We start from the raw sequence: 23821 nt of genomic DNA on the forward strand, positions 1-23821 counted from the left end.
ACCAACCTCACTGTAAATAACTTTATTTTGACGAGCAAGAGCCACGTCCATTGCATCTGGCATAATGTGGATTGTGGTTTTGTCCTTTTCCCATGCAGAAATGTACTTTTGCTGAAGGAAAAACAAAGCCAGTTTTAAAATCTTCAAAAACATACTGAGACAAACAAAAAAGACCAAGAAAATAAAAACCAAAACACAGTGTAAAGTCAAATGATTTAGATTTTCACCTTGTTATTGATATCATTGTTGGCTGCAGCAAGAACCAGGTCCATAGACCCCATGTCTTTGGTGAACTTGAAGTTACTGGGGTGTGTGCGGTACTGTTTTTCGCTGCCTATCCGGCTAGCAATCTTTGCTTTCTCCACATCCAGAGATCCAATGGGAATCCATCCAATTCCTTTGATGTAATTGTTGTATTCGGATTTGTAGAGATTCTGCAAAAAGAGGCAGAATGTCATCACATTCACCATAAAATGAAACAACGGCTTTCGATCAAAGACATTAAAACATGGAAAATGTTTAAAATACAACAACACAATCCTTCCTTACATCACTTGCGATTGCTTGCATGTTGCGGGCTAGCTGCAGGTTCATGGCATCAGGCAGAACTTTAGAACGATTGATGATATTCCTATATCCAGCAAAAGTCTGAGCAGCTGTAGCCTGCTTAGCATGGACAACGCTCAGCATGTCCACAGGAGAGTGGTATTTCAGCTTGGACTTGTGGTAGTCCTTTGTGTAGTTCCTATCACTCTGTATCTTTGCCACATGCATGTAGTGCACCAGCAAGGGGTCATCCTGGATGCTACGGAAGCCAATATGGTGTCCTCTTGATTTAACATACTCCTTTTTGTACTTGTACTGTAATTAGAAGTATTTGTAAAAGTCAGAAAGGTTAATATCAGGTTGTTGTTAGTGGCAGTAACCTATATTTTATAAAGAAGCAACTCACATCACTGGCAATGTTTGTGGAGGCCCTAGCTGCAATGATCGATACAGCATCTGCCTTGAGGTCATAACCTTTCTTCTTCAGAGCTTCCATTCCTGCTTTGTAGGCTTTCTGTAGTCAAACATGATAACAGCACAGGTTATACAAGTTCTGAACAAACATAATAAAAGAGAAGACGATGATAAAGTCAATAATTGTCAATAAAGAGTTACGTTGATAATAGTAATTGATATTATCTGAGCTGTTAGTTTGTTTATGATTGGCAAAGATGGCACATTTGAAATGCCAAACATCACTGGTTTGAATTGTGTTTTAGTGATTCTCCGTGGTTAAAATCATAGAGTTTTTCCTCAGTTGAACCCAGGGACTAAAACACCTGTGGCAACAGTGCAAAAGTAGCCCAGTTCTGTGAGGTAACTACAAAGATGGTTAAATACTAGGGATGCTCCGATCAGGAATTTTGCAACCAACACCAAGTGCCAATTCTATGTCATGGTGATCGGCCAATACTGAGTATTGATTCTAATGCTTCAAGCTTTATAATGCATTAAGCACATTTTCCTCTAAGTATGAACCTTAAGAGAAGATCTTGCCCTACCTAAGAGAATAAATATAAGATGATGCACATAATATCTTAATACATGCAAAGCCTTTCAAATATATTACTCCTCTATTGACAGCAGATCACTCAATGAGTGAAAAGGGGATTTGTACTAGTGATATCTTTACTGCTCTATTAATGTAACCTAAGAGTCATAAAATGTAATTATCAGCCGATATCAATCCTAGCATCCATATAAAATACCCAAGAAGTGTATTGTTTTGTGTACTCTAATATTCTTAATATGATATGCAATTTATCGGTACACCTGTAAGTGATAAAAAAAAAAACTATGATACTTTTCTGTTCAAAAAATGAAACACTGCTGTTACGTCTTGTTTTGAGAAACAATGACTATGTTTATAAGTAGACAAATAATGGGACTTTTTTCCCAATACTCAGAGTTTATTAAGAGGCAGAGAACCTGGGAATATTCTGCATAAAGTTATTCAACAAGTGTTTTGGATGTACACACTTACCTCACTTATGTTGTATGCATTAGCCTTTGCAAGAAGGATTTCAGGGTTATCAGGCATGATATGGACCTTTATCTTGTCCTTGTTCCAAGCATCTGTGTATGCTTGCTGTAATCGGATATAATGAAAATATGAGTAACTAATTAGATCAAACAATCAATAAAAAAGTCACCAATTAGCTTAGAGAAATTATGGATCATTATCAAATTAAGCAATTACAAAAGGGTAAACTACCTTGTCCATGATCTTATTGTTGGCAGTAGCCAATGCGAGGTCCATGGAGTCCATGAGTTTCTGGAACTTAAAGTTGGAGGGGTGAGTGCGGTAGTTGTGCTCACTCTGGATCTTTCCTCCAATCTTTGCGGTCTCTACAGCCAGTGAGCCAATGGGCACCCATCCCATACCCTTCATGGTGCTGTTGTACTCACTCTTGTACTCAACCTAAAAATAAATTTCAGTTAGAAAACGTAGAGTGACTGCTAAAAAATTGCTAAATAAAATTTTGACTCACATCACTGGAGGTGAGGTTCATGGAGCGAGCTAACACCAGGTTCATGGCATCAGGCAGCAGGTTGTAATGATGGAACTGCTGCTTGTATCCTGCATTTGTCTGAACCTTTGAGGCCATTTTGGCCTGTACAACACTCAGCATGTCCACAGGGGTGTGGTATTTCAGCTTGGACTTGTGGTAATCTTTCTTGTAGTTCCTCTCGCTCTGCATCTTTGCCACCTGCATGTAGTGCACCAGCAAGGGATCGTCCTGGATGCTACGGAAGCCGACGTGGTGGCCTTTGGCTTTCTCATATGCCAACTTATACTTGTACTATAATGGCAGAAAAATAAATTTATCAGTAAAGATCAGCATATCACAACAACACATCAAGGATTTTGCAAACATGTAGTATAGACTTCTAAGGGGTCAATAGCTGATAGGATACTTACATTACTAGCAATATTTCTGCCAGCTTTGGCAGCCAAAATTGAAATAGCATCTGGTTTGAGATCATAGCCTTTTTTATTCATTTCCTCGAGACCAGCTTTGTAGAGTTTCTGAAAATGATCAGAAAGGCAAATGAAATATATTGCACTAGCCTTTTATTAGAAACATGGATTATTAATTAATATTTTTTAGAAATAAATACAAGTGTCAGTATAGGAATCATACCTGGCTCATGTTTAATGCGTTGGCCTTGGCCAGGATAATTTCAGGGTTGTCAGGCATCACATGAATCTTGAGCTTGTCTTTTTCCCATGCAGCATGATAGGATTTCTTCAAACAAAAGCATAAGGACATTTTATAATTAAATGACCATTTATTTCCACATGTGAAACCAGTGAAAATACAACGAATCCAGACTTGCCTTGTCCATGATCTTATTGTTGGCAGTAGCCAATGCGAGATCCATAGAGTCCATGAGTTTGTGGAACTTGAAGTTGGAAGGGTGAGTGCGGTAGTTGTGCTCACTCTGGATCTTTCCTCCAATCTTTGCAGTCTCTACAGCCAGGGAGCCAATGGGCACCCATCCCATACCCTTCATGGTGCTGTTGTACTCACTCTTGTATTCATACTGGGAGAAAATAAACATAAGTTTTGTTGATTCTTTGAAAAATTAATTTAACACTAATGAGGAATCAACAAATCATAATCTACTCATTGAATTTTGAATGCATGAATCTTATAAATGATGGACTCACGTCACTGGAGGTGATGTTCATAGAGCGAGCTAACGTCAGGTTCATGGCATCAGGCAGCAGGTTGTAATGATGGAACTGCTGCTTGTATCCTGCATTTGTCTGGACCTTTGAGGCGATTTTGGCCTGTACAACACTCAGCATGTCCACAGGGGTGTGGTATTTGAGCTTGGACTTGTGGTAATCTTTCTTGTAGTTCCTCTCGCTCTGCATCTTTGCCACCTGCATGTAGTGCACCAGCAAGGGGTCGTCCTGGATGCTACGGAAGCCAACGTGGTGGCCTCTGGTTTTCTCATATGCTTTTTTGTATTGATACTGTGATTAAAGAACAATAAATTGTAATCAAATAAATTCATTACATTTCATTTGGATCTTATTAACAGTTCTTTCAGTATTTGAATGCTATATACATTATGCACTTACATTGCTGGCAATGTGCCTTCCTTGTTTAGCAGCAAGAATGGGAATAGCATCAGCTTTCATGTCATAACCCTTGGCAATGTCCGCAATCCACTGAGCCTTGTAGTGTGACTGTAAAAAAAGAAGCCTTTCTCTTAATATCTACATAATTTTAGTAATTAATTTGTAATAATAAATAGCAAAGAAATCAAATGTAAAAGCATTTAACTAAATAAAATTCAATAAATGAATCTTGACATGAAAAAATAACTATAAAAATATAAAATTGGTAAATTATCACTATAATTAGACCGTATATTTCGAAAAGGTGTTTCTGCAATAACAAACCTGTTTAATGCTTTTTATAAAGATATAATCTTACCATTAACATGAACTGGCAGTGAACTATAATGTTCATAAATTAATTTAGATATTGGTGAAAAAATACTGCATAAATAAAAAAGACAGTCTCTGATATCTCAAGATGCCAAATGTGAACATCACTAGAACCAAACTGAAAAGTGTTTCTCTTTTATTTCATTAGGAATTTATTTGCTAGATATAGATTCATTCAGTTAGAGTAATTGCACTCACCTCACTCATAGTCTGGGCATTATATTTGGCCTGCAGGAACTGTGGGGCGTCAGGTGGCAAATTATAGGTGTGCATAAATTTTTCTCCTGAGGCTTTATAAGCAGCCTAAAATGAAACAAAAACAAACAAGAACTCGTAAGTCAGCTGAACATTATTTCCTTGTTCTGGGGTGCATTTCCGAAAACCAGGGTTAGCCAACTAAGGTCGCAAGTTCTGTCGTTAAAAACATAGTTCGTTGATTTGGTGTTTGCCAAATCCATCGTTCCTATGAACATTCGCAAACTGCATCGCAAACTTGTATGCTTGCAACTACACCTCTGGAGCTGTAGTTAGAAACATAGTTTGTGGCTGTATTCTATTCCCAGTTATCCCCCCTATGCCCTATTCCATATAGCATCAAAGTCATCTCTCTTAGATGTAATTTGCTTTCAAATTATTGTTTACATTTCAGTTTTAGCGATCTTCATGTTTACAATTGTGCTCCCTTCGCAGTGCACTTTGAAAACATTGATGTCATTTTGAACACAGCCGTGGCTCATGGCGAAAGCTATAGGTGACCTATTATTTAAAAGCGGAATTTAAGTTAAGTCTCCAAAGCTTGTGAAAACAAAAAACATAGCATACATTAATGCTTTTAATTTATAGTAGGTTATTTATTAAGTATCTGTACTGTATATAACATGAGCCTGTTGGTTAGAAGATTTCTGCAGTGTTTTACATGTGTCAAATTGTAAAAGCACTCTTTTAAAAAAAATAAAAAATAAAAAAACAATGTCCTAAATAATAGTAATCATCATCATTATTATTATTATTATTAAAGTAGGATTTTTTATTTCCTAATAATTAATAAATATTAAATGTCATTTCTTAATAAATGGCCTCATTATTTATTTATTTATTTATTTATACGATTTATATATGATATTAGAATACATGTTATATTTTACAATAGAATGTGTAGTGTTCTCAATAATATTTGTAAAGGAAACACATAGGTCCTATATGTGCCATTTACATATATTTCGAATAATATGGAAAGCTAGTGCATGTTTTTACCAAAACTAATATTGGATTATTTTTAAATGCTTGTTTGTGTAAAAAATATAATTTGCAAAAAGAAATTATGGGGTTATTCTCTAAAGAAGTTGTTACCACCCCATTTAGAGCATCTTTATGGGCGTTTTACATTATAACTAACGAGGTTCAAACGGCAGATCTGCAACAGAGACACTACGGGTTTTCAGGAAACACTCTTCACTACATTGTTCTTTTCCCAAACGATGCTTCGTACTATGACAGTTCATCCGCCAGTTACGTCGTTGGAAATGCACCCCTGGCTGTCATTTGTAAATGTTTACTAAACGTTTCTTACTTTTTTCTACTTACTTACTAAAATGTTTACTTACTTTATTTTGCAGTTTTGTGTTGCTCATGGCCAAAACCATATTCATCTGGTCTGTTAGACTGGTAAATTTCAGTGTACTAGGGTGAACTCTGTATGACTTCTCGTCCAGGGCTTTTGCAGCAGTCTTGGCCTTCTCAACGTCGATAGACCCAATGGGAACCCAGCCAGCTCCTTTGAAGATGTTGTTAAAATCTGATTTGTACAAATTCTGAGGGTATAAAAAGAGACCTGTTAATCTTTTTGTAATTATTCCAGGCTCATAATTAAAGCATCAGTTGCACTTACATCACTCTGGATCTCCATCATGTTGCGAGACAGCTGAATGTGCATGGCATCTGGAAGGAGGACATAGTTGTGATGGTGCTGCTTGTATCCTGTATTTGTCTGGACCTTTGAGGCGTTTTTGGCCTGTAAAACGCTCAGCATGTCCACAGGGGTGTGGTATTTAAGCTTGGCCTTGTGGTAATCTTTTGTGTAGTTCCTCTCGCTCTGCATCTTTGCCACATTCATGTAGTGCACCAGTAAGGGGTCATCCTGAAGGCTACGGAAGCCAACGTGGTGGCCTCTGGCCTTCTGATATGCAAGCTTATACTTGTACTTTAAAAAACACAATTCAATACATAAGTCAACAATGTAATAAGATCAATAATTAATATTATTAAATATACTTTAAAATAATATATGGTCACTTACATCACTGGCAATATCCCTAGAGGATTTAGCAGCAAGGATAGGAATGGCATCATGCTTCATTTGATGTCCTTTCAAAAGATTCTGCTTGTGTGCATAGGTATAATATGTCTGTGGAAACAAAACATAATGGTTTTAGTTGAACTAGATGCTAATTAGCGACTCTGTGCATATATTATACTTTATGCGACACTGTGTTGGAGAGTAGCTAGCAAAAAGAAGTTCAGCTACTAACTTAGCTACATTTTCAGTAGCTTAAAAGTAACTCCACTTCATTTATGGAACAATTTAGCTTTTCCAGTAGCTAGCTACTTTTTCCAACTAGTAGGATAGCTTGATACATTGGTTTAAAGCGGCACATTGTTGTCTTAAAAAAAATAACATACTACAATAGTGTACATTATTACAGTAATCTAATAAATAAAATGGTTTTGCATATATTTAATTTGTAAATAATCATTTTTACAACAAGTTACAACAAAAATTCAATCCATAAAATATTCTAACAGTTGCCAGTTAGAATGTTGTGCGAGGGCTTCAGAAATTTTTAAACTATGTGTAATAAAACTTTAAGCCATGGCATTATAATTGTTTTCCATTGTTTTCACTAACAAATATTTTACTTAAAATTAATGTTTATTCGTGATTTTGTAATAGCATAACTAGCTACTTTTGGAAGTAACTTAGTGTAGCTATCTACTTTTTAAAAGAAGCTTAGCTTGACAGTAGCTTAGCCTGATGAGTAGTTTGTAGCTCATCAAGATTCAAGATGGAGTTTCAGACTAGCTTCCCCAAGACTGCATTTTTACCTTGCTGACATTGACAGCATTGTACTTGGCTTGCAGGAGCTCTGGTGCATCAGCAGGGAGATGGTAAGTGTGCATGAACTTCTCACCACTGGCTTTGTACAGTCTCTGCAAAACAAAATAGGCAGGATTCAGTAAGAATCTGATCATGTGTTTAACATTCTTTACATCTACTAATTATTGATTGAAATAATAAAAGGGTAGCATGCATTTGTCCCTCACATCACTCAGCTGCTGTGCATTCAGTTTTGCTTGTTCCATGACCGGGGTGTCGAAAACACTGGTGAACTTGATAGTGTCTGGGTGCTGCCTGTATTTCTTCTCATTAAGAGCTGCAGCAGCGACCTTCGCTCTTTCCACATCCAGAGAACCAATCGGGATCCAGCCTGTGCCCTTTACATAATTGTCATAATCCTGTTTATACTGGACCTGTTGGAATTAGACAATAGATTTCAGGTTCAAACAACTGCAGAAAAATAAACTCTCACATATTGTACATATTGCTTAAAAAAAAAAAATGAAAGCATGATGCTTCCTTTCAAAACATTCAATATATTAGCAGGGTTCAACGCCAAGGCTTTTTTCTCACTGGGCCAACCAAAAAAAAAAAAAGTTAATAGCTATTCCTTAGCCACACATTTTAAATAATGTGTTAAAAAATAACGTTAGGGAAAGTAGAATTTAAATATATGTAAAAAATGTACAGTATAATGAACACAATTCAAATTGTTATGCAATCAAAAACCGCAGTATGGAAAATGTATAGTTCTAAATTTTTTTTTTTTAAAAAGGTGGCTGATTTTGCCAAACCGACGCTGAACTGTGCAAAACATCACTTTATTTTTCTGCCATGTTGTACCCACGTAAATGTCTCCTTCTAAGACTTTAGAAACATCAGGAGTGCGTTTCTGAAAACCATGGTTAGCCAACTAAGGTTGCAAGTTCGTTACAAACATAGTTTGTTGATTTGGCATTTCCAAAATCCATCATTCCAACAAACATTCGCAAACTGCATCGCAAACTTGTACGTTTCCAACAACACCTCTAGAGCTGTAGTTAGAAGCATAGTTCCTGGCTGTGTTCTATTCCTAGTTATCCCCCCTATGCCCTATTCCTTTCGATGTCCAACATTTAAACTTTAAATGATTAAAGAAAAATCATAAAAGTAATCTCTCTTACACGTAATTTGCTTTCAAAGTATTTTTACAGTTGAGTTTTAGCAATCTTTATATTCTTCAGACGATTGTGCTCCCTTCAAAATGCACTTTGAAAAAATGTAAGCCATTTTAACTGCAGCTCTGGCTAAGGTGACCTATTATTTAAAAGCAGAATTTACATTACATTTAGAAAGCTTGTGAAAACAAAAATATATAGCAAAGATTAATGCTTTTAATTTACAGTTTTAATAAATTAATAATAATTACTATTATTATTAAATTGGATTTACCTACTGTAAATTACATAATAACAAAGTAATTACATAACATTACATAAGTAATTACATAAAGTAATTTACCTACTGTAAATTACAACCATTAGCCTAACAATTTAAATGGTTTATTTATGAGATAATAATAATATTCTCCATTCACAATAATATTTGTAAAGGAAACATAGGCCCTATATGTGACGTTTACATGTGTTTCAATTAATCTGGAAAGCGAGTGCATGTTTTTACCAAAACTAATATTGAATTTTTTTTAAATGCGTGTGTGTGTTTGTAAAACAATATAAATTGAACAAAGAAATTATGGATTTCTTCTCTGAAGACGTTGCTACTCAACCCAGTTTAGATCATCATGAACGTTTTACGTTATAACTGACGTGGTTCAAACGATAGATCTGCGACAAAGCAGCTACGGATTTGGGAAACACTTGTCACTACATCTTTCTTTTCCCAAACGATGCATCGAACTATAGTAGTTTAGCCGCGAGTTATGTCGTTGTTTGGGAAACACACCCCTTATAAGAGAAACTGAAAAAAGAAATATGGTGCTTACAACCATATTATCACAGAGAAGGTCGCATTTAAAGACTTAACAGCACAAATTGTTACTCAATTCTAAGACTGTAGTATTTGCACGCAATTGACAAATAGTCGCAGGCAAACACAACTTTAGTGACAAGGCAGCACAGGCCCAATCAGGACAGTAACAATTCTGTCTACTGTCCCAAGCCTTTCGCACACTGGCCCTGGGCCATCAGGCAGTCCTTATTGTTCAACTTGAGCCCTGTAATAATTGTTAAAAATATACATTCTGACACTTCTGATCCATTTATGAATATATATTCTTTCAAAAACTCTTACTAATCCCAAAGAAAATGGTGCTATTGATTGTTGTAAACCTGGATCAGAGAGTTACATGCTTATGAAATCTGAATTCATGTTTCTTACATCACTGGAGGTGACGTTCATGGAGCGAGCTAACGCCAGGTTCATGGCATCAGGCAGCAGGCTGTAATGATGGATTTGCTGCTTGTATCCTGTAAATGTCTGGACCTTAGATGCATTTTTGGCATGTATAACACTCAGCATGTCCACAGGGGTGTGGTATTTCAGCTTGGCCTTGTGGTAGTCCTTCTTGTATAGTTTATCACTCTGTATCTTTGCCACCTGCATGTAGTGCACCAGCAAGGGATCATCCTGGATGCTACGGAAGCCAACATGGTGGCCTCTGTCCTTCATATATTGTTTCTTATACTGAACCTGAAAGACACAAAGTACATTTAATATCATTCTAATTTGCACTCATTTTACAATTATCAGTCATCTCTTTGGACTTTGAAGGGTCTCTTACATCACTAACGGCATGTCTGGCTGCCTTTGCAGCTTTTACAGCGATGGCATCGGGCTTCAGGTCGTACCCCTTTGCAATAGTCTTCAACCATTCCAGCTTATAGTATTTCTAAAAACCAGAGGTACAACAGATATGCAGAGTCATCAACTTTGAAAAAGTAATAAAAAAAACAACAACACTTCAGAGCACTTCCACTCACATCACTTATGTTGTAGGCATTACATCTGGCCTGAAGGAGATGTGGAGCATCAGGAGGCATAGAGTATTTCTGAAGTACTGCATCAAGACCTTTCTTATAATGCAGCTGTAGTGGGGGGAGTTGTCAAACATCAGATTAATGCACTTATTAATAGCAACATTGAACATTTAGAGTTTTTACTTACATCACTTCTTATGATCTGGTTGTGTTTAGCCTGCAGCTGGAGAGGGTGGTCATCTATAGCAGTAAAAGGTACGGTGTCTGGGTGCTGCCTGTATTTTTTCTAGGAGAACAAATGCAGTTGGTTGATAACTGTAAAATATTTGCTAAAGTTTGAGCGATATTTGTTTGTTTTTTGGTTAAAACTGAACTGAAATGTCATACCTCACTTAGGATCTGTCCAGCTTTCTTGCATTTCTCAACTTCCAAGGAGCCGTAAGGCACCCAAGGTGATCCTTTGACATAGTTATTGTAGTCTAACTTGTATTCATTCTGTAGTTACAAACAAACACCACATAATATCATAAAAAAGTTATGTAAGAAATGTAGTCAACTTTTGCTATATTAACTATAGTTTTATGCAACAAAATGTGTTATTATATAGATATATTAAAGACAGTGTCAAATTAAAATAAGTATTTGTGTTTTTTTACTCTGTCTTTTAGAATAGAGTGCAACAGTTAGTGGTGGAAAAAGTACTGATTCATTTTAGTCTAGTACAGGCGTTCCCAAACTTTTCAGCCCGAGATTCCCAAAATAACAATGCCAGTGACTCATGACCCCAAATATCCTCTGAGGTGGTTATAAATATAGAAACCTTGTATGCACAGCATCCACACACCTATAGGCCCAGGTCTATTCTTTTTTTATGTATGTAAGTGCTGTAAATCCACTAGAAAGTTAAACCTGGTGCCACAAAATCAATCTGCTGCATCTGGCACTATTACTCTATCTTTAATGTAGCGTATTCACCCCAGGGATCACAATCCAATCGATAAAAACTCTAACTATAAACTACTATTTTTATCTTCAGGAGGTTATAGATAAAATATTGTAATTCTAATGGTTTAATAAAATTAATTAGATTTAATTAATTAATTAATTAGATAACCCCCACTTTGGTAACCACTGGTCTAATAAAAGAAATACAACTTGCCCCAAAAATGTAGTGCAAGCACAATAAATGTATCTGTCGTAAATACTACTCAAAGTATGAGTAAAAAGTAGCCTCTTTAATAGGACTTGAGTAGTGAGTATTGTACTCTGAAAATTACTCCACTTTATACCCTGCAAATTAAAAATGTAGCTTACAGCAGTGCCATTTTTAAGGGTGTTTCGAAGTGTAAATTAAATAACTTTTCATTCATTGACTACAAATTTAAAATTTGAGATTAATGTAGCGTATGAAAGCATATTCAATTGAATTGAAAGAAAATCAGGTTATGGACTTTGAACTTTGGAAACTGTGCAGCACTGCTAGAATACATGAAATGTAGGCATGTGTTTGAAAACGTAACATTCTGTAGTGCATAAAGTTAATGTTTAGGGCTACTTCCCAATTTCAGTTATCATACAGTAGACATCCTTCATCTTCTCATCAGTCATATACAGTCTAAACCAGGGGTCTCCAGACTTGGTCCTGGAGGGCCAGTGCCCTGCAAAGTTTGGTTCCAACCCCAATCAAACACACGTGGGCTAGCTAATCAAGCTCTTACTAGGCTTTCTAGAAATATCCTTGCAGGAGTATTGAGGCAAGTTGGAGCTAAAATCTTCAGGACACCGGCCCTCCAGGACCGAGTTTTACACCCCTGGTCTAAACAGTCTCTTGTTGATTTTATGTAATGATTTTACGTCATCTTGGACATTTTTAGAGCTTCCACACTAAAAAAGTTTGCTAAAGCATTCTTGTATTGATGTCAATCTGTCTGATGTGATTTTTCTGTCCTCTATTTGACTAGATGGGAATCAGAGGACTGAATATTTTACTAAGCCAATCATTGTAGACTAGAAATAAACATATAAAATAGTGACTGAAAGTTGTTCGAAAATAAAAGTACTTTAAACTACTTAGTTAAGTATAATTCCTGAGAAAAAATATTCAATCACAGTAATTTGAGTATTTGTAATTTGCTACTTTACACCACTGGCAACAGTCAGATTCCAGAAGTAAGAAATGCATTGATTTTATCGGGAAATATGTCAGTATGTGAGAAAAGAATGCACTTGTTAGCACTACATTCGCAAATGTGTGCCTAATTTAGTGTATCTGTGTGACCTGCAGTCATGCTTACATCACTCTGGATCATATTGGACTTCTTCGCTTGATCCAGAGCTACGCTGTCGTAAGGCAGGAGGTAACGGTTTATAATTTTCTTATAGCCAGTCATGCTGGCAATGGCCTGAGATTTCTTAGCAAGAGTCACTAGCATCATGTCCAGCGGAGCGTGGTACTTGGTCTTCATCTTCTCATAGTCTTTCTTGTACTCACGCTGTTAAAATATTCAAGAATAAAACAAGGGATTGATATTACATTAAAAGCATCAGGATTAAGAAAGCGTTTTAACAGTGGCTAGCTGAACCGTACCTCGCTTTGGATCTTAGCAACATGAACTGAGTGCATGATTTTGGGGTCATCTTTGATACTGAGGGCCCCGACCATCTGTCCTCTGTTCTTCTCATATTCTTTCTTGTATTTCACCTAAAATTAAAGATGAGTGTCACAATCTCTTGAAATATTTCATATAATGTATTATTATTGTTGTGTTGTATGCTGTCAGGGAAACAACCCAAGCATACTTACATCACTAGCGATGTTAGTGTGAGCGCGGGCTGCACGGATCGAAATTGCATCTCCTTTCACCTCAAACTTCTTGGCTTTTGTTTTTTCCCAGTCATACTTGTAACACGTCTGTGGACATACAACAAAGGACCGTTATGCTGGATTGAACAAGGCAAGTGTATTACGGACAGATTCACTACTTTTCTTGCTATGGATTCAGTATGTTTGATCAATTAAAAGGAAGCCTGAACTTACATCACTAAGGTTATACGCATTAACTCTTGATTGAATGAAAAAAGGGTAATCAGGAGGGAGGTAACACTTAAACTTCTCCTTCTCATACTTTTCCTTGTAGTTGAGCTGTAAAAGAAGAGAAAACAGGGTCAGTGTTAATACATTCTATCATAATTGTAAAATTCTAATGACCTTAATACTTAATCTAACATTACATATCGTATATAAATATTGGTCAAAGACAAGACATCTCATTTTAAGTTCACGTTAAATTACAAAAGTCAAGTTAAATGTCTGCTTGAATGTTTCAAATAACCTTAATGAAACCAAAGTTATATGGGTGAAGTTATGTCCCATTATCATTTATTATTAAATACATCTATGATTAAATAAAGAAACACACAGATTAAATGTTTTTAAAAAACGTTTTTAAACATAATAATTGTAATAACTAATTCCTATAAGCTAATTTCATTTGTCTTTGCCATGCTAACAGTAAATAATATTATAGTTTTATGACTTTATACTAAAGTGCGATTTAAAGGCTTAATTATGTTAACTGGGTTGATTAGGCAAGTTAGTTGGACAATAGCATTTTGTTCTGTTGCCGATGGAGATTTTTTTGAAGTGATTTAATAATATTGACCTTAGCCATTTTAAAAATAAAAATAATAATAATAATAGTAATTCTAAACCAACTAATAGAAATAAGATTTTCTCTAGAGGAACAAAAAATTGGTCATACTGTATAAAAATTGCTCCATTTCACAATACTTTTACATTTTAGAAAAATAATTCAAATTTAATTGGAGGGTTAATAAATATGTCTTTTACTGTATATATTCTGACCTCTACTGATTAAGTTATCTAAAAGAATGAGCGGCGATAGTAAATTTATTATATTTTTTTAAAAATCGTTGTAGCAGACAGTAAAAACTGGAAATATTTCAAACGACAGTTAATTCGTATTTTTTTGCAGTATAGGGTGATCATTAAGTACTTTAATATGTCATCAAATGCTTTCTGTTATAAAAATTCTAAATATTAATATAGTACAGACATTGTTATACTAAATGACACTTTTGCAAGTGTCTTTTCTAAACCAGTATAAACATTTATGACATACATTATTATTTTGATTATAGACATGTTCAGCACAATCTCACCATTTAGTCTCAGCTATTTAGAATGAATTCATACAATCTGATTTGTACAATTTAGTATGATTTGCTTATCCCCAATGACGTTTATGTTTAGGAGCAGGGTTGGGTGCCATGCCTCCTTTTTAAAATCATACATTTTCGTACAACTGAACTCATATGAATTCATACAAATTAGCTTCAGAACTGACAAAACGTAAAATACTTACACTAAAATAAGCTTCTCCTGTTCACCAAGGCTACATTTATTTAATCAAAATTACAGTAAAAATTGTGAAATGTTATTGAACTATTAAATAACTTTTCAAAAGAAGGTTATAATTTTATTTAATCATTTATTCCAGTAATTTTAAAGATTAATTTTCAGCTTACTCTAGTCTTCAGAGTTACTTTATCTTTCAGAAATCACTCTGATATTATTAGAATAATAATAATTATTGTTATTAATGGTAATAGTAATAAAAGCAATAATGTCTGGAGTAATAATTTCATTTGAAACTACATACAATAAGAAAGCAGTTATTTAAATTACAAAAAAAAATATTTAACAGTTAAACTTTTTTTTATTTTATTTTTATTATTATTATTTTTACTTTTTATAAAAAAAACCTTTATGAACAGAATCATTTTCTTAAAAAAAAAACAAAACAAAAAAACAGCAGTGTATGCTTCCTTATGAGGCTGGACATGTTAAGTATTAAGTAAAGGGACAGTTCACCAAAAGAATGTCATATACTCATCTCCAATTGTTCCAAACCTGTCTGAATGTCTTTCTTCTTTTAAACACAAGGTCAGATACTTTAAAGAAGGATGGAAAAAAACTGCCATTGATTTTCATAGTACATATATATTTATTTATTTTATTTTTCTTACTGTGGATGTCAATTGCTGCTTTTTCATAACATTGCTAAGAATATCTTGATTTGCGTTCAACAGAAGAAAGAAATTCATGCATATTTAGAACCACTGGAGTATGAGTAAATGGTGATGTAATGTCCATTTTTCTTTATTAGCAGTGTAAGTGCAAGTTAAGTAATTCTAAACATGTATTACATAAAGTAAGTTCTTATTATTATTTTGGTACATATTACTGGCCACATATCCCTAGTGCTTTATGGTTGCTGTGTTCAGTTAAGCAGGACGAGTTTGATGAACACCACTAGATGGCTCATGGGTCTCAAAAGGGTCTGATTTTATTTGTTCATTAGGCTTTGAATGCCTGTGACATTCTCTCGAAATAGCACAAACAAACAACTCTAATAATATGTCTGGGGATTCACACTATTGTCAGCTGCATCAGCATGACAACTGTGCTCTAAAAATGAATGAGGAGATTTTTCTAGGGCAGCTTTGTGCCTTGATAGCATCCAAAAAACACACTTTTCATACAGTCACAATAAAGAAATGATTGTACGTACATCGCTTAGCTGTTTAGCGTTGATGGCAGCTTGCACTTGAACAGGTGAGTCTGTCACCTGTGTGAACTTCACTTTGTCTGGATGCTGACGATAAACTTTCTACAAGACAAATCACAAATAGAAACATCACCTGAAGTCCGGTTCTGTAACCACCGTTATAATGTGTGCGTATGTACTTACATCTTGACATTTCTGAAGTTTCTTATTGGCTTCATACTCAGGCGTAACAGTTTGAGGGAAGTAACATCTCGCCTTTATGTCCTCATAATCAGCTTTGTAGTTTTGCTGTTGCAGGAGAAAGTAAACATGTTTGAATACTCAAATACATTCTTTGGGATCAAGAAGATAAAGTTATGCGCAAGTAAATACTGGAAACCTACTTCATTCTTCATTTCTTCCATCCTGTGGCAGTGAACGGTGAATATGTCTTCATAGCTACCGATATAATGACCCTTCACCTCATTTTCATACTTTTGTTTGTAACGTGTCTGTGGGAAAACCATGGCATAAACTTGTTAAGTGAGGAAATATATAATGTTTATGTTTATGAAAAGGTGTAATATTCACTCACGTCACTGAACTTCTTCAATACACTATCCATCCTGAACTTGGGAGTGTCGCAGTAGTTGATGCTGAATCCCCTTGATTTCTCATAATTGGCTTTATATACTTTCTATAAAAGCAAAAGAGAAGCATGTTAGAAATGAGTCAAACTGTATGCTTATTTCCAGACAAATGTGGTTTAAATAATATAATATAATATAATATAATATAATATAATATAATATAATATAATATAATATAATATAATATAATATAATATAATATAATATAATATAATATAATATAATATAATAATTTAAATGCTTCATAATTTTAATTCTGACATCTCAAAGGGAAAAAATTTAATTGTTCCTCACTGTTTACCCTCAAGTGGTTCCAGATTGTTGAGTTTTTTTCTGTGAAACCAGTAGTACTGTGTTGGAAACCAGTAGTAACAAATGACAAATACTTCAATTGCTGTAATTGAGTAGTTTTTCTGAGGAATTGTAACTTGCTACATAGTTTTAAAAATGTGTACTTTCACCTTCCCTTGAGTACATTTTTAGTAATGTATCTGTACTTATACTCCATTATTTTTCCTTAAACAATCATTAAATGGAAGGAAGGGTCGAATGAAGGAAGGACCATACAAGGAAAGGAAAGAAGAACTGATCGAAGGAAGGACCGAACTAATGAAGGAAGGAAGTAAGGACCAAATGAATGAAGGAAGGATTCAAGGAAGGACTGAACAAATTAAGGAAGGAAAGAATGAACGAATGAATAAATGAATAAATGAACAAAATACCTAATAAAGGAAGAAACAAAATATAAAAGAATGAATGGGCGAAAGAATGAAGGACCAAATGAATAAAGGAGGGATTCAAGGAAGGACTGAACTAAAGAAGGAAGGAAGGAACGAATGAAAGGAGAAATGAAGGAAGGACCAAATGAATGAAGGAAGGATTCAAAGACTGAACTAAGGAAGAAAGGAAGGAACGAATGAAAGGAGGAATGAAGAAAGGGCCAAATGAATGAAGGATGGATTTAAGGAAGGACTGATCTTAGGAAGAAAGGAACGAACGAATGGAAGGAGGAATGAAGGAAGGACCAAATGAATGAAGGAAAGATTCAAAGAAGGACAGAACTAAGGAAGAAAGGAACAAACAAATCAACAAACTAAAATATATATGAATGAATGAAAGATTGAATGAATGAAGGGAGGTACCGAAGGAAGGAAGTACCAAATGAATAAAGGAAGGATTCAAAAAAGGACTGAACTATGGAAGGAAGTAACAAACTAACTAACTAAAATATGAATAAACTAACTATTAACGAACAAATATAGGAAGATCACTAAATGCACTACAGAATGTTACGTTTACACATCCCTGCACAAACTGCATGTAAACGCATCAACTTTTTACAGTGTAATACTCACTACTCTTGAGTACTTTTAAAAAGTCTTTTTACTTATACTTTGAGTAATATTTACAACAGGTAGTTTTACTTTACTTGCACTACATTTGGGGGCAAGTAATGGTACTTTTTCTTGAGAATGATTTTTTGAGTACTCTGTCCACTACTGGTAGCCACTGATTTTCATTGAATGAAAAAAAAACCCAAGGAAGGCTATGGATACCCTTTTCCGAGATATTTCTAAATATTTTCTTTGGTGTTTAACAGAAAAAAAACTCAAAGGTTTTAAGGTTTGACTACTTGAGTAAATAGTGAGTACATTTTCAATTTCCCATTTAAAGATCATTTAATCATGGTTGTATAAATCTGTGGCAATAGTAATCCTAAAGGTCAATGTTGCTGATAGCTAATGTTAACACAAATATTTTATAATGCTATTCTCTGTTTTTATTTACTAATTTACACAATAACACAAATCAATAAAAAACAACTTTAGTTTTGAAGTAGAGGGGTTGAATATGTGCAACTCTTTAAATAAGCAGTTTCTGGATCTGGATTAACATACATCACTCAAGATGGTGCCTGCGTATCTCAGCTGTCTGAGAAGGGGGTTCTCTGTAGCAGGAAGAACGTTGTAATCACACACTGCTTTTGTCTTCTCATAGTTCTTCTTATACTGGACCTGAGGAAGTAGAAAAAATCATATATTGAGTGCCTTAAGATCTTTAGATGGACCCATTGGCTTGGAGATTTTGAAGGACTTTTTAAAGGTGTTGTCACTCTTTATTCACAGGTGTAGTTTTGACCAAAAAAATGTAGACCAAATATTGAGAAAACAAAACAAATTCTGGTGCATATTTTGTGACAGCGCGTCATAAATGTCAAAAACAATGTGTGCTTGGCTCACTGTATGCATGTGATCCATTTTCCTTAAAAAGGGAATCATATACAACAAATGTACACTGAAAAAAATGATTAGAAAATGATTCGAAAAGTTAAGTTGTTGTAAACTTTATTTGGGCTGAATTTAAACCAACAAATTAAGTTAAATATTACTAAATTTAATTAGTTTGTTTAAATTCAACACATAAATAGTTTGAATTGTTTAGTGTAATTTTTTTACAGTAAACTGAATCCATTATTAATTTAAAACAATGCAAAGCACTCACATGTCTCAAAACTGCTAACTGAGTAGACGTTTTCCGCCATCTTTTGCTTTAGCTTTAACTTCAAACCAGATACATTCGACATGTCTACAACTGATCTGTATGTATTTTCATCATATTATTGATTTAAAAAAGTGAATGAGAACTTCAGTGAAATATCGCAAAAACAGAATTGACAAGAAATATGAACATTTCTGAGTGTATATCTTGTTGCCTGTTCCTGACTGGTTTGTGTGTTTGCTGGTTTGTTTGTTTTGGACTCTCTTATTGAAACATGATTGTTTGCCTGCTATCGGATCACCCCTGACATTGATGTTTACTCCTGTTATGAATTTTGCTTGCCTGACCATTCTGAATAAACACTGCATTTGGATCATCATCTCTGTTGTCACGCTCTAGTCTGTAACCGTATACTAAATTTTGCACCAATCATTGAGAATGTTTACATTGACACCAATAATCCATTTTATTATGATTAAGACAATTCTCTGATTAAGAGTCTACCATGTAAACAGCCATTTTTTATTAATTTGATCCAAATAAGGTCATAATCGAACTAAACAGAAATGGAATTAAGACTTGTAGTATGCCGATTTTAGTCACATTATTGAAGTGCAGTAAAGACATGTAAAAACCCCAATCAAACGATTTTTGTCATGTAGGATTTTTATCACATTTGATCAGATAAAGGCAAATAGTTTGATTACTGACGTCCATGTAAACGAAGTCAGTGAAAGAAGATTACTGACAGACCCATTTTTCGAAATTCTGGTCTACATGTTTGGTTTTCGACAAAGTTTAAATGTAGCATTCACTCTGTCACACACAAGTGCAGTATCTAAAAAGGTGTCTCTATTTGATCATCATCCCTGGACTATGTTATATCTACTGGGCATAAATACACTTGTGATCTAATGTTGTTTGTTTTTCCATGTCCTCTATGATGATGTAGCCAATGAGAAATTAGTAAGCAGGGATCAGCGGAGAGCACCACATCGGTCAGGTCAATCTCTGAATTGACTCATGATCTGTTTAAAGTATCTTCACAGGAAGGTTGTTTCCATACAGTGACAAGATCTGAAAAAGTTTGTCTATCAGTATGTAATATCTTATTTTAGTTCGTGGTCACTGAACGAATAAGAAAATCTAAATCTGAAAATAAATAATCATTGAAATTAGCGAAAAAGTGAACTTTCATCTTGATAACTTTAAATAAACATGTAAAAAAACACACATTTACACACTTTAAATAATAAATCTGTAACAAAAAAAAAAGAAAGAAAAAGCAAAAAGAAACTGGTGAAAAAGCAAAAACATAGAAATTTGCATGGTATAAATATATGTTAATTAACAGGTTCCGTATTTTGTGATTAACTGGTCTTTTTCATTTATTTACCATTATGAGTCACATTATGGGACCTTGATATCTGCTCTGTTAACTTTTGATGTTAAAAAATTCAACTGTCAAGTTTAACATTAAATATTGACATTTTAGTACATTCTTTAGTACTAGCAGTTTATTACCAACACCATTTTATAACACCATTTACAACAACAACCCATACAATATATCACTTCAAACTTTTAAAAATGTGGATAAAAGTCCCTTTTTCAACTTCAAACACAGCCGGATAAAAGATCTAGATTCCATTATTCAACTTTTAATTTATTTATCACATACAGTTAAAATCTGAATTATTCTCCCCCCAGTTTATTTTCCCCCAATTCTGTTTAACGGGGAGAAAATTCTCTCAACATATTTCTAATCATAATAGTTTTAATAACTCATTTCTAATAACTGATTTATTTAGTCTTTGCCATAATGACAGTGAATAATATTTGACTAGATATTTTTTCAAGACACTTCTATACAGCTTAAAGTGACATTTAAAGGCTTAACTAGGTTAACTAGGCAGGTTAGGGTAATTAGGCAAGTTATTGTATAATGATAGTTTATTCTGTAGACTCTTGCAAAAATATAGAGCTTAAAGGGGCCAATAATTTTGTCCTTAAAATGTTTTTAAAAAAATTAAAAACTGCTTTTATTCTAGTCAGAATAAAACAAATAAGACTTTCTCCAGAAGAAAAAAAAATGGTCAGATATATTGTGAAAATTTTCTTGCTCTGTTAAACATCTTTTGGGAAATATTTAAAAAAGAAAAAAAATCAAAGGGGGCTAATAATTCAGATTTCAACTACTTCCTATTAATTTTAAATTACAATATTTCTTTGTGCTGAGATGTGAATAAAAATAGTAACACATCAGTTCATTTCCAGGTTTAAATGAAAGAAATTAGTAACTTTGTAAAAGTAAATTAGAAAGAATTAAGTAAGTTATTGTAAATAAACTCTGAAAACTCACCGAACTTGCAGCTTCACGAGCCTTTTTGTTGGAAGCGTATGTTGGTGTGTCTGTTTGCATGAAATAAATTTGGTCTTTTATATCTTCAAACTCAGCCGTATATTTTTTCTGGAGGGAAAGAAAAAGTGTGACAAAGAATTTTGTACAATTTCTATCAGAAGATTTGTTTAAATATTTTACTTACATCACTGATGTTGTCCATAACCATTCGAGCAACAGCGACATCAAAGTAAGGGGTTTCACACCATTTGCCCTTCACGTTCTTATTGTAATCCTCATGATATTTAAGCTGTGAAGAATTGAAGAGTTTTTCATTATCTTTTCACATATTTAATTCTTTATTTACAACTGCAGGAACAGAAGAAATTTACATCACATTAAAGTCCTAATGTTTACGTTATAAAATACAAAACATAATAAGTGTATAAACCAAAATATTACTTGTTTGATGGATCAGATATTATGATAATAATACAATATTAAATAAATCTTACATTACTACGATTGGCGAAGTTTTTCTTGGCCAGCTCCATCTCCGGAGGATCAGCCAGTGAAGTGTACTTTGCCTTGCGCTCATCGTGACCTTTCTTGTAGACTATCTGTGAAGTTGAAGCATGACAGTTTTTGAGACAATATGAGAATAAGTAAAACTTGCTAAATGTTTAAAACTGAGAAAAAAAATTATATATATATATATATATATATATATATATATATATATATATATATATATATATATATATATATATATATATATAATATTTAATAATTTAAATATTTATTTTAATAATATTTTAAAACAAAACAAATTAAAATACATAAATAATACAATAAAAAAATTATAATAAAATAAAACTTTAAACATTTATTTAAAAATTTACATTAAATAAATAAATTAATATTTTAAAATATAAATAAACAAATAAATTAAAATAAAGGACATAAGCTGTGTTTTGTTTCACCATTTAATTTAATATCTTATTTTACAACTTCGCTTACATCACTGAGGTCTTTTTGGGCTTTGGCAACCCTGCGCAGCTCTGGGCTGTCGCTGTACGGATAGTACATGGTCTTCTCCTCATCCCACACCTCTGTATACAGTTTCTGATAGGAATATTCAATCATCATAAAGGTTGAATCAGTAAATAACAGTAAATAATCAGTGTTAATATCACTTTATTGATTATCTACTACTAAGAAAGGAATTGGAGATCTACCTTGCTGTAATTTGCTGCATTCTTCACAGCAAGAACAAGCTCAGGGGCGTCAGGAGGGAGCAGGTACTTATCCTTAGTCTCATCCCATTTCTGCCTGTACAGAACCTGGAGAAGATATACACTGTTAGCATTGAAAAACACAACAGACAAAAGACAAGAATCCACAGACAATCGGCAGGGTCTTTTCTTTTTAGCTCGCAATATTGAGAACAGACCATTTTAAATAAAAATAATGTAATTCTATATTAAGCAGTACCATAAATTAAATTCAATAAATTCTGTATACATTGCATAATGAATTCGTTGGACATTGAATCACTCACTTGATTCTTTTTTTCATAGAGCAATTTATCTGGCAAAGCATTATGAAAATTTCTCCTGAGCAATATGCTATCACGGCAGTTTAAACTATGCTTCAAGGCTATTATTAAATTTGACTATTATTATTCTGTTTCCAAAACAGCATGCCAACACTTACTTTGCTGATGAGGTCCGAGACGCGCTTGACATGGGCAACTTCACGAGCCTCACCATCATACAGACTGGTGGTTTTGGCCTTCAGTCCCTCCATACGGTATTTCACCTGGGTTACCAATACGTTTATTAAGCGTATAATAATGTGTTCAAAATTTACACCATCAACTAGAAATATCTAAATATCTGATTTTTTGGACTTCTTTAAAACTAGTTTTTCATTAAAAATGCATAAGTTAAAATTGGACATAAGAACATGAAGATCGAGCATCTGACAGTTTGAAAAGCTTTTCTCCCCCAATAGTACAGTACATACCTCACTTAGCTGCTCCTGGGCCTTTTTGATGCGAATCATCTCAGGTGTGTCAGCCGAAATGAGGTAGGGCTGCCCCTTTGATTTTTCATATTCCTCCCTGTATTTGTTCTAGAAAAACAAACACACA

The 23821-nt window shown here is 34.0% G+C and overlaps 1 protein-coding gene and 1 long non-coding RNA gene across 3 annotated transcripts in view; one reads left to right on the forward strand and one right to left on the reverse strand.

Annotated features, from left to right (window-relative positions):
• LOC141376116 (uncharacterized) overlaps window positions 1-19705 on the forward strand; it is a 49265-nt gene extending 29560 nt beyond the window's left edge. Inside the window, exon 3 of the long non-coding RNA XR_015499370.1 lies at window positions 17442-19705. This is a non-coding gene — a long non-coding RNA (uncharacterized LOC141376116). The remainder of the gene's footprint in view (window positions 1-17441) is intronic.
• Window positions 1-23821, reverse strand: part of neb (nebulin) — an 88167-nt gene that overhangs the window by 52469 nt on the left and 11877 nt on the right. For both annotated transcript variants that reach the window (XM_087267709.1, XM_087267708.1), the window contains 39 exons: window positions 23695-23802; window positions 23383-23487; window positions 22905-23009; window positions 22687-22791; window positions 22182-22286; window positions 21872-21976; window positions 21688-21795; window positions 18725-18841; window positions 16772-16873; window positions 16581-16688; window positions 16381-16485; window positions 16201-16299; window positions 13644-13748; window positions 13410-13517; window positions 13194-13307; window positions 12901-13098; window positions 10994-11101; window positions 10794-10892; window positions 10610-10714; window positions 10411-10518; window positions 10008-10319; window positions 7835-8041; window positions 7616-7720; window positions 6810-6917; window positions 6402-6713; window positions 6118-6324; window positions 4712-4816; window positions 4142-4249; window positions 3722-4033; window positions 3388-3594; window positions 3192-3296; window positions 2969-3076; window positions 2538-2849; window positions 2261-2467; window positions 2030-2134; window positions 953-1060; window positions 550-861; window positions 228-434; window positions 7-111 (listed from right to left, as the gene is read on the reverse strand). In XM_087267709.1, coding sequence (XP_087123835.1) covers window positions 7-111; window positions 228-434; window positions 550-861; window positions 953-1060; window positions 2030-2134; window positions 2261-2467; window positions 2538-2849; window positions 2969-3076; window positions 3192-3296; window positions 3388-3594; window positions 3722-4033; window positions 4142-4249; window positions 4712-4816; window positions 6118-6324; window positions 6402-6713; window positions 6810-6917; window positions 7616-7720; window positions 7835-8041; window positions 10008-10319; window positions 10411-10518; window positions 10610-10714; window positions 10794-10892; window positions 10994-11101; window positions 12901-13098; window positions 13194-13307; window positions 13410-13517; window positions 13644-13748; window positions 16201-16299; window positions 16381-16485; window positions 16581-16688; window positions 16772-16873; window positions 18725-18841; window positions 21688-21795; window positions 21872-21976; window positions 22182-22286; window positions 22687-22791; window positions 22905-23009; window positions 23383-23487; window positions 23695-23802 — 5769 coding nt within the window. The remainder of the gene's footprint in view (window positions 1-6; window positions 112-227; window positions 435-549; window positions 862-952; window positions 1061-2029; window positions 2135-2260; window positions 2468-2537; window positions 2850-2968; window positions 3077-3191; window positions 3297-3387; window positions 3595-3721; window positions 4034-4141; window positions 4250-4711; window positions 4817-6117; window positions 6325-6401; window positions 6714-6809; window positions 6918-7615; window positions 7721-7834; window positions 8042-10007; window positions 10320-10410; window positions 10519-10609; window positions 10715-10793; window positions 10893-10993; window positions 11102-12900; window positions 13099-13193; window positions 13308-13409; window positions 13518-13643; window positions 13749-16200; window positions 16300-16380; window positions 16486-16580; window positions 16689-16771; window positions 16874-18724; window positions 18842-21687; window positions 21796-21871; window positions 21977-22181; window positions 22287-22686; window positions 22792-22904; window positions 23010-23382; window positions 23488-23694; window positions 23803-23821) is intronic.

This window comes from Danio rerio, chromosome 9 (genome assembly GCF_052040795.2).
Source record: "Danio rerio strain M-AB ecotype USA chromosome 9, GRCz13ab, whole genome shotgun sequence".
NCBI lineage: Eukaryota > Metazoa > Chordata > Actinopteri > Cypriniformes > Danionidae > Danio > Danio rerio.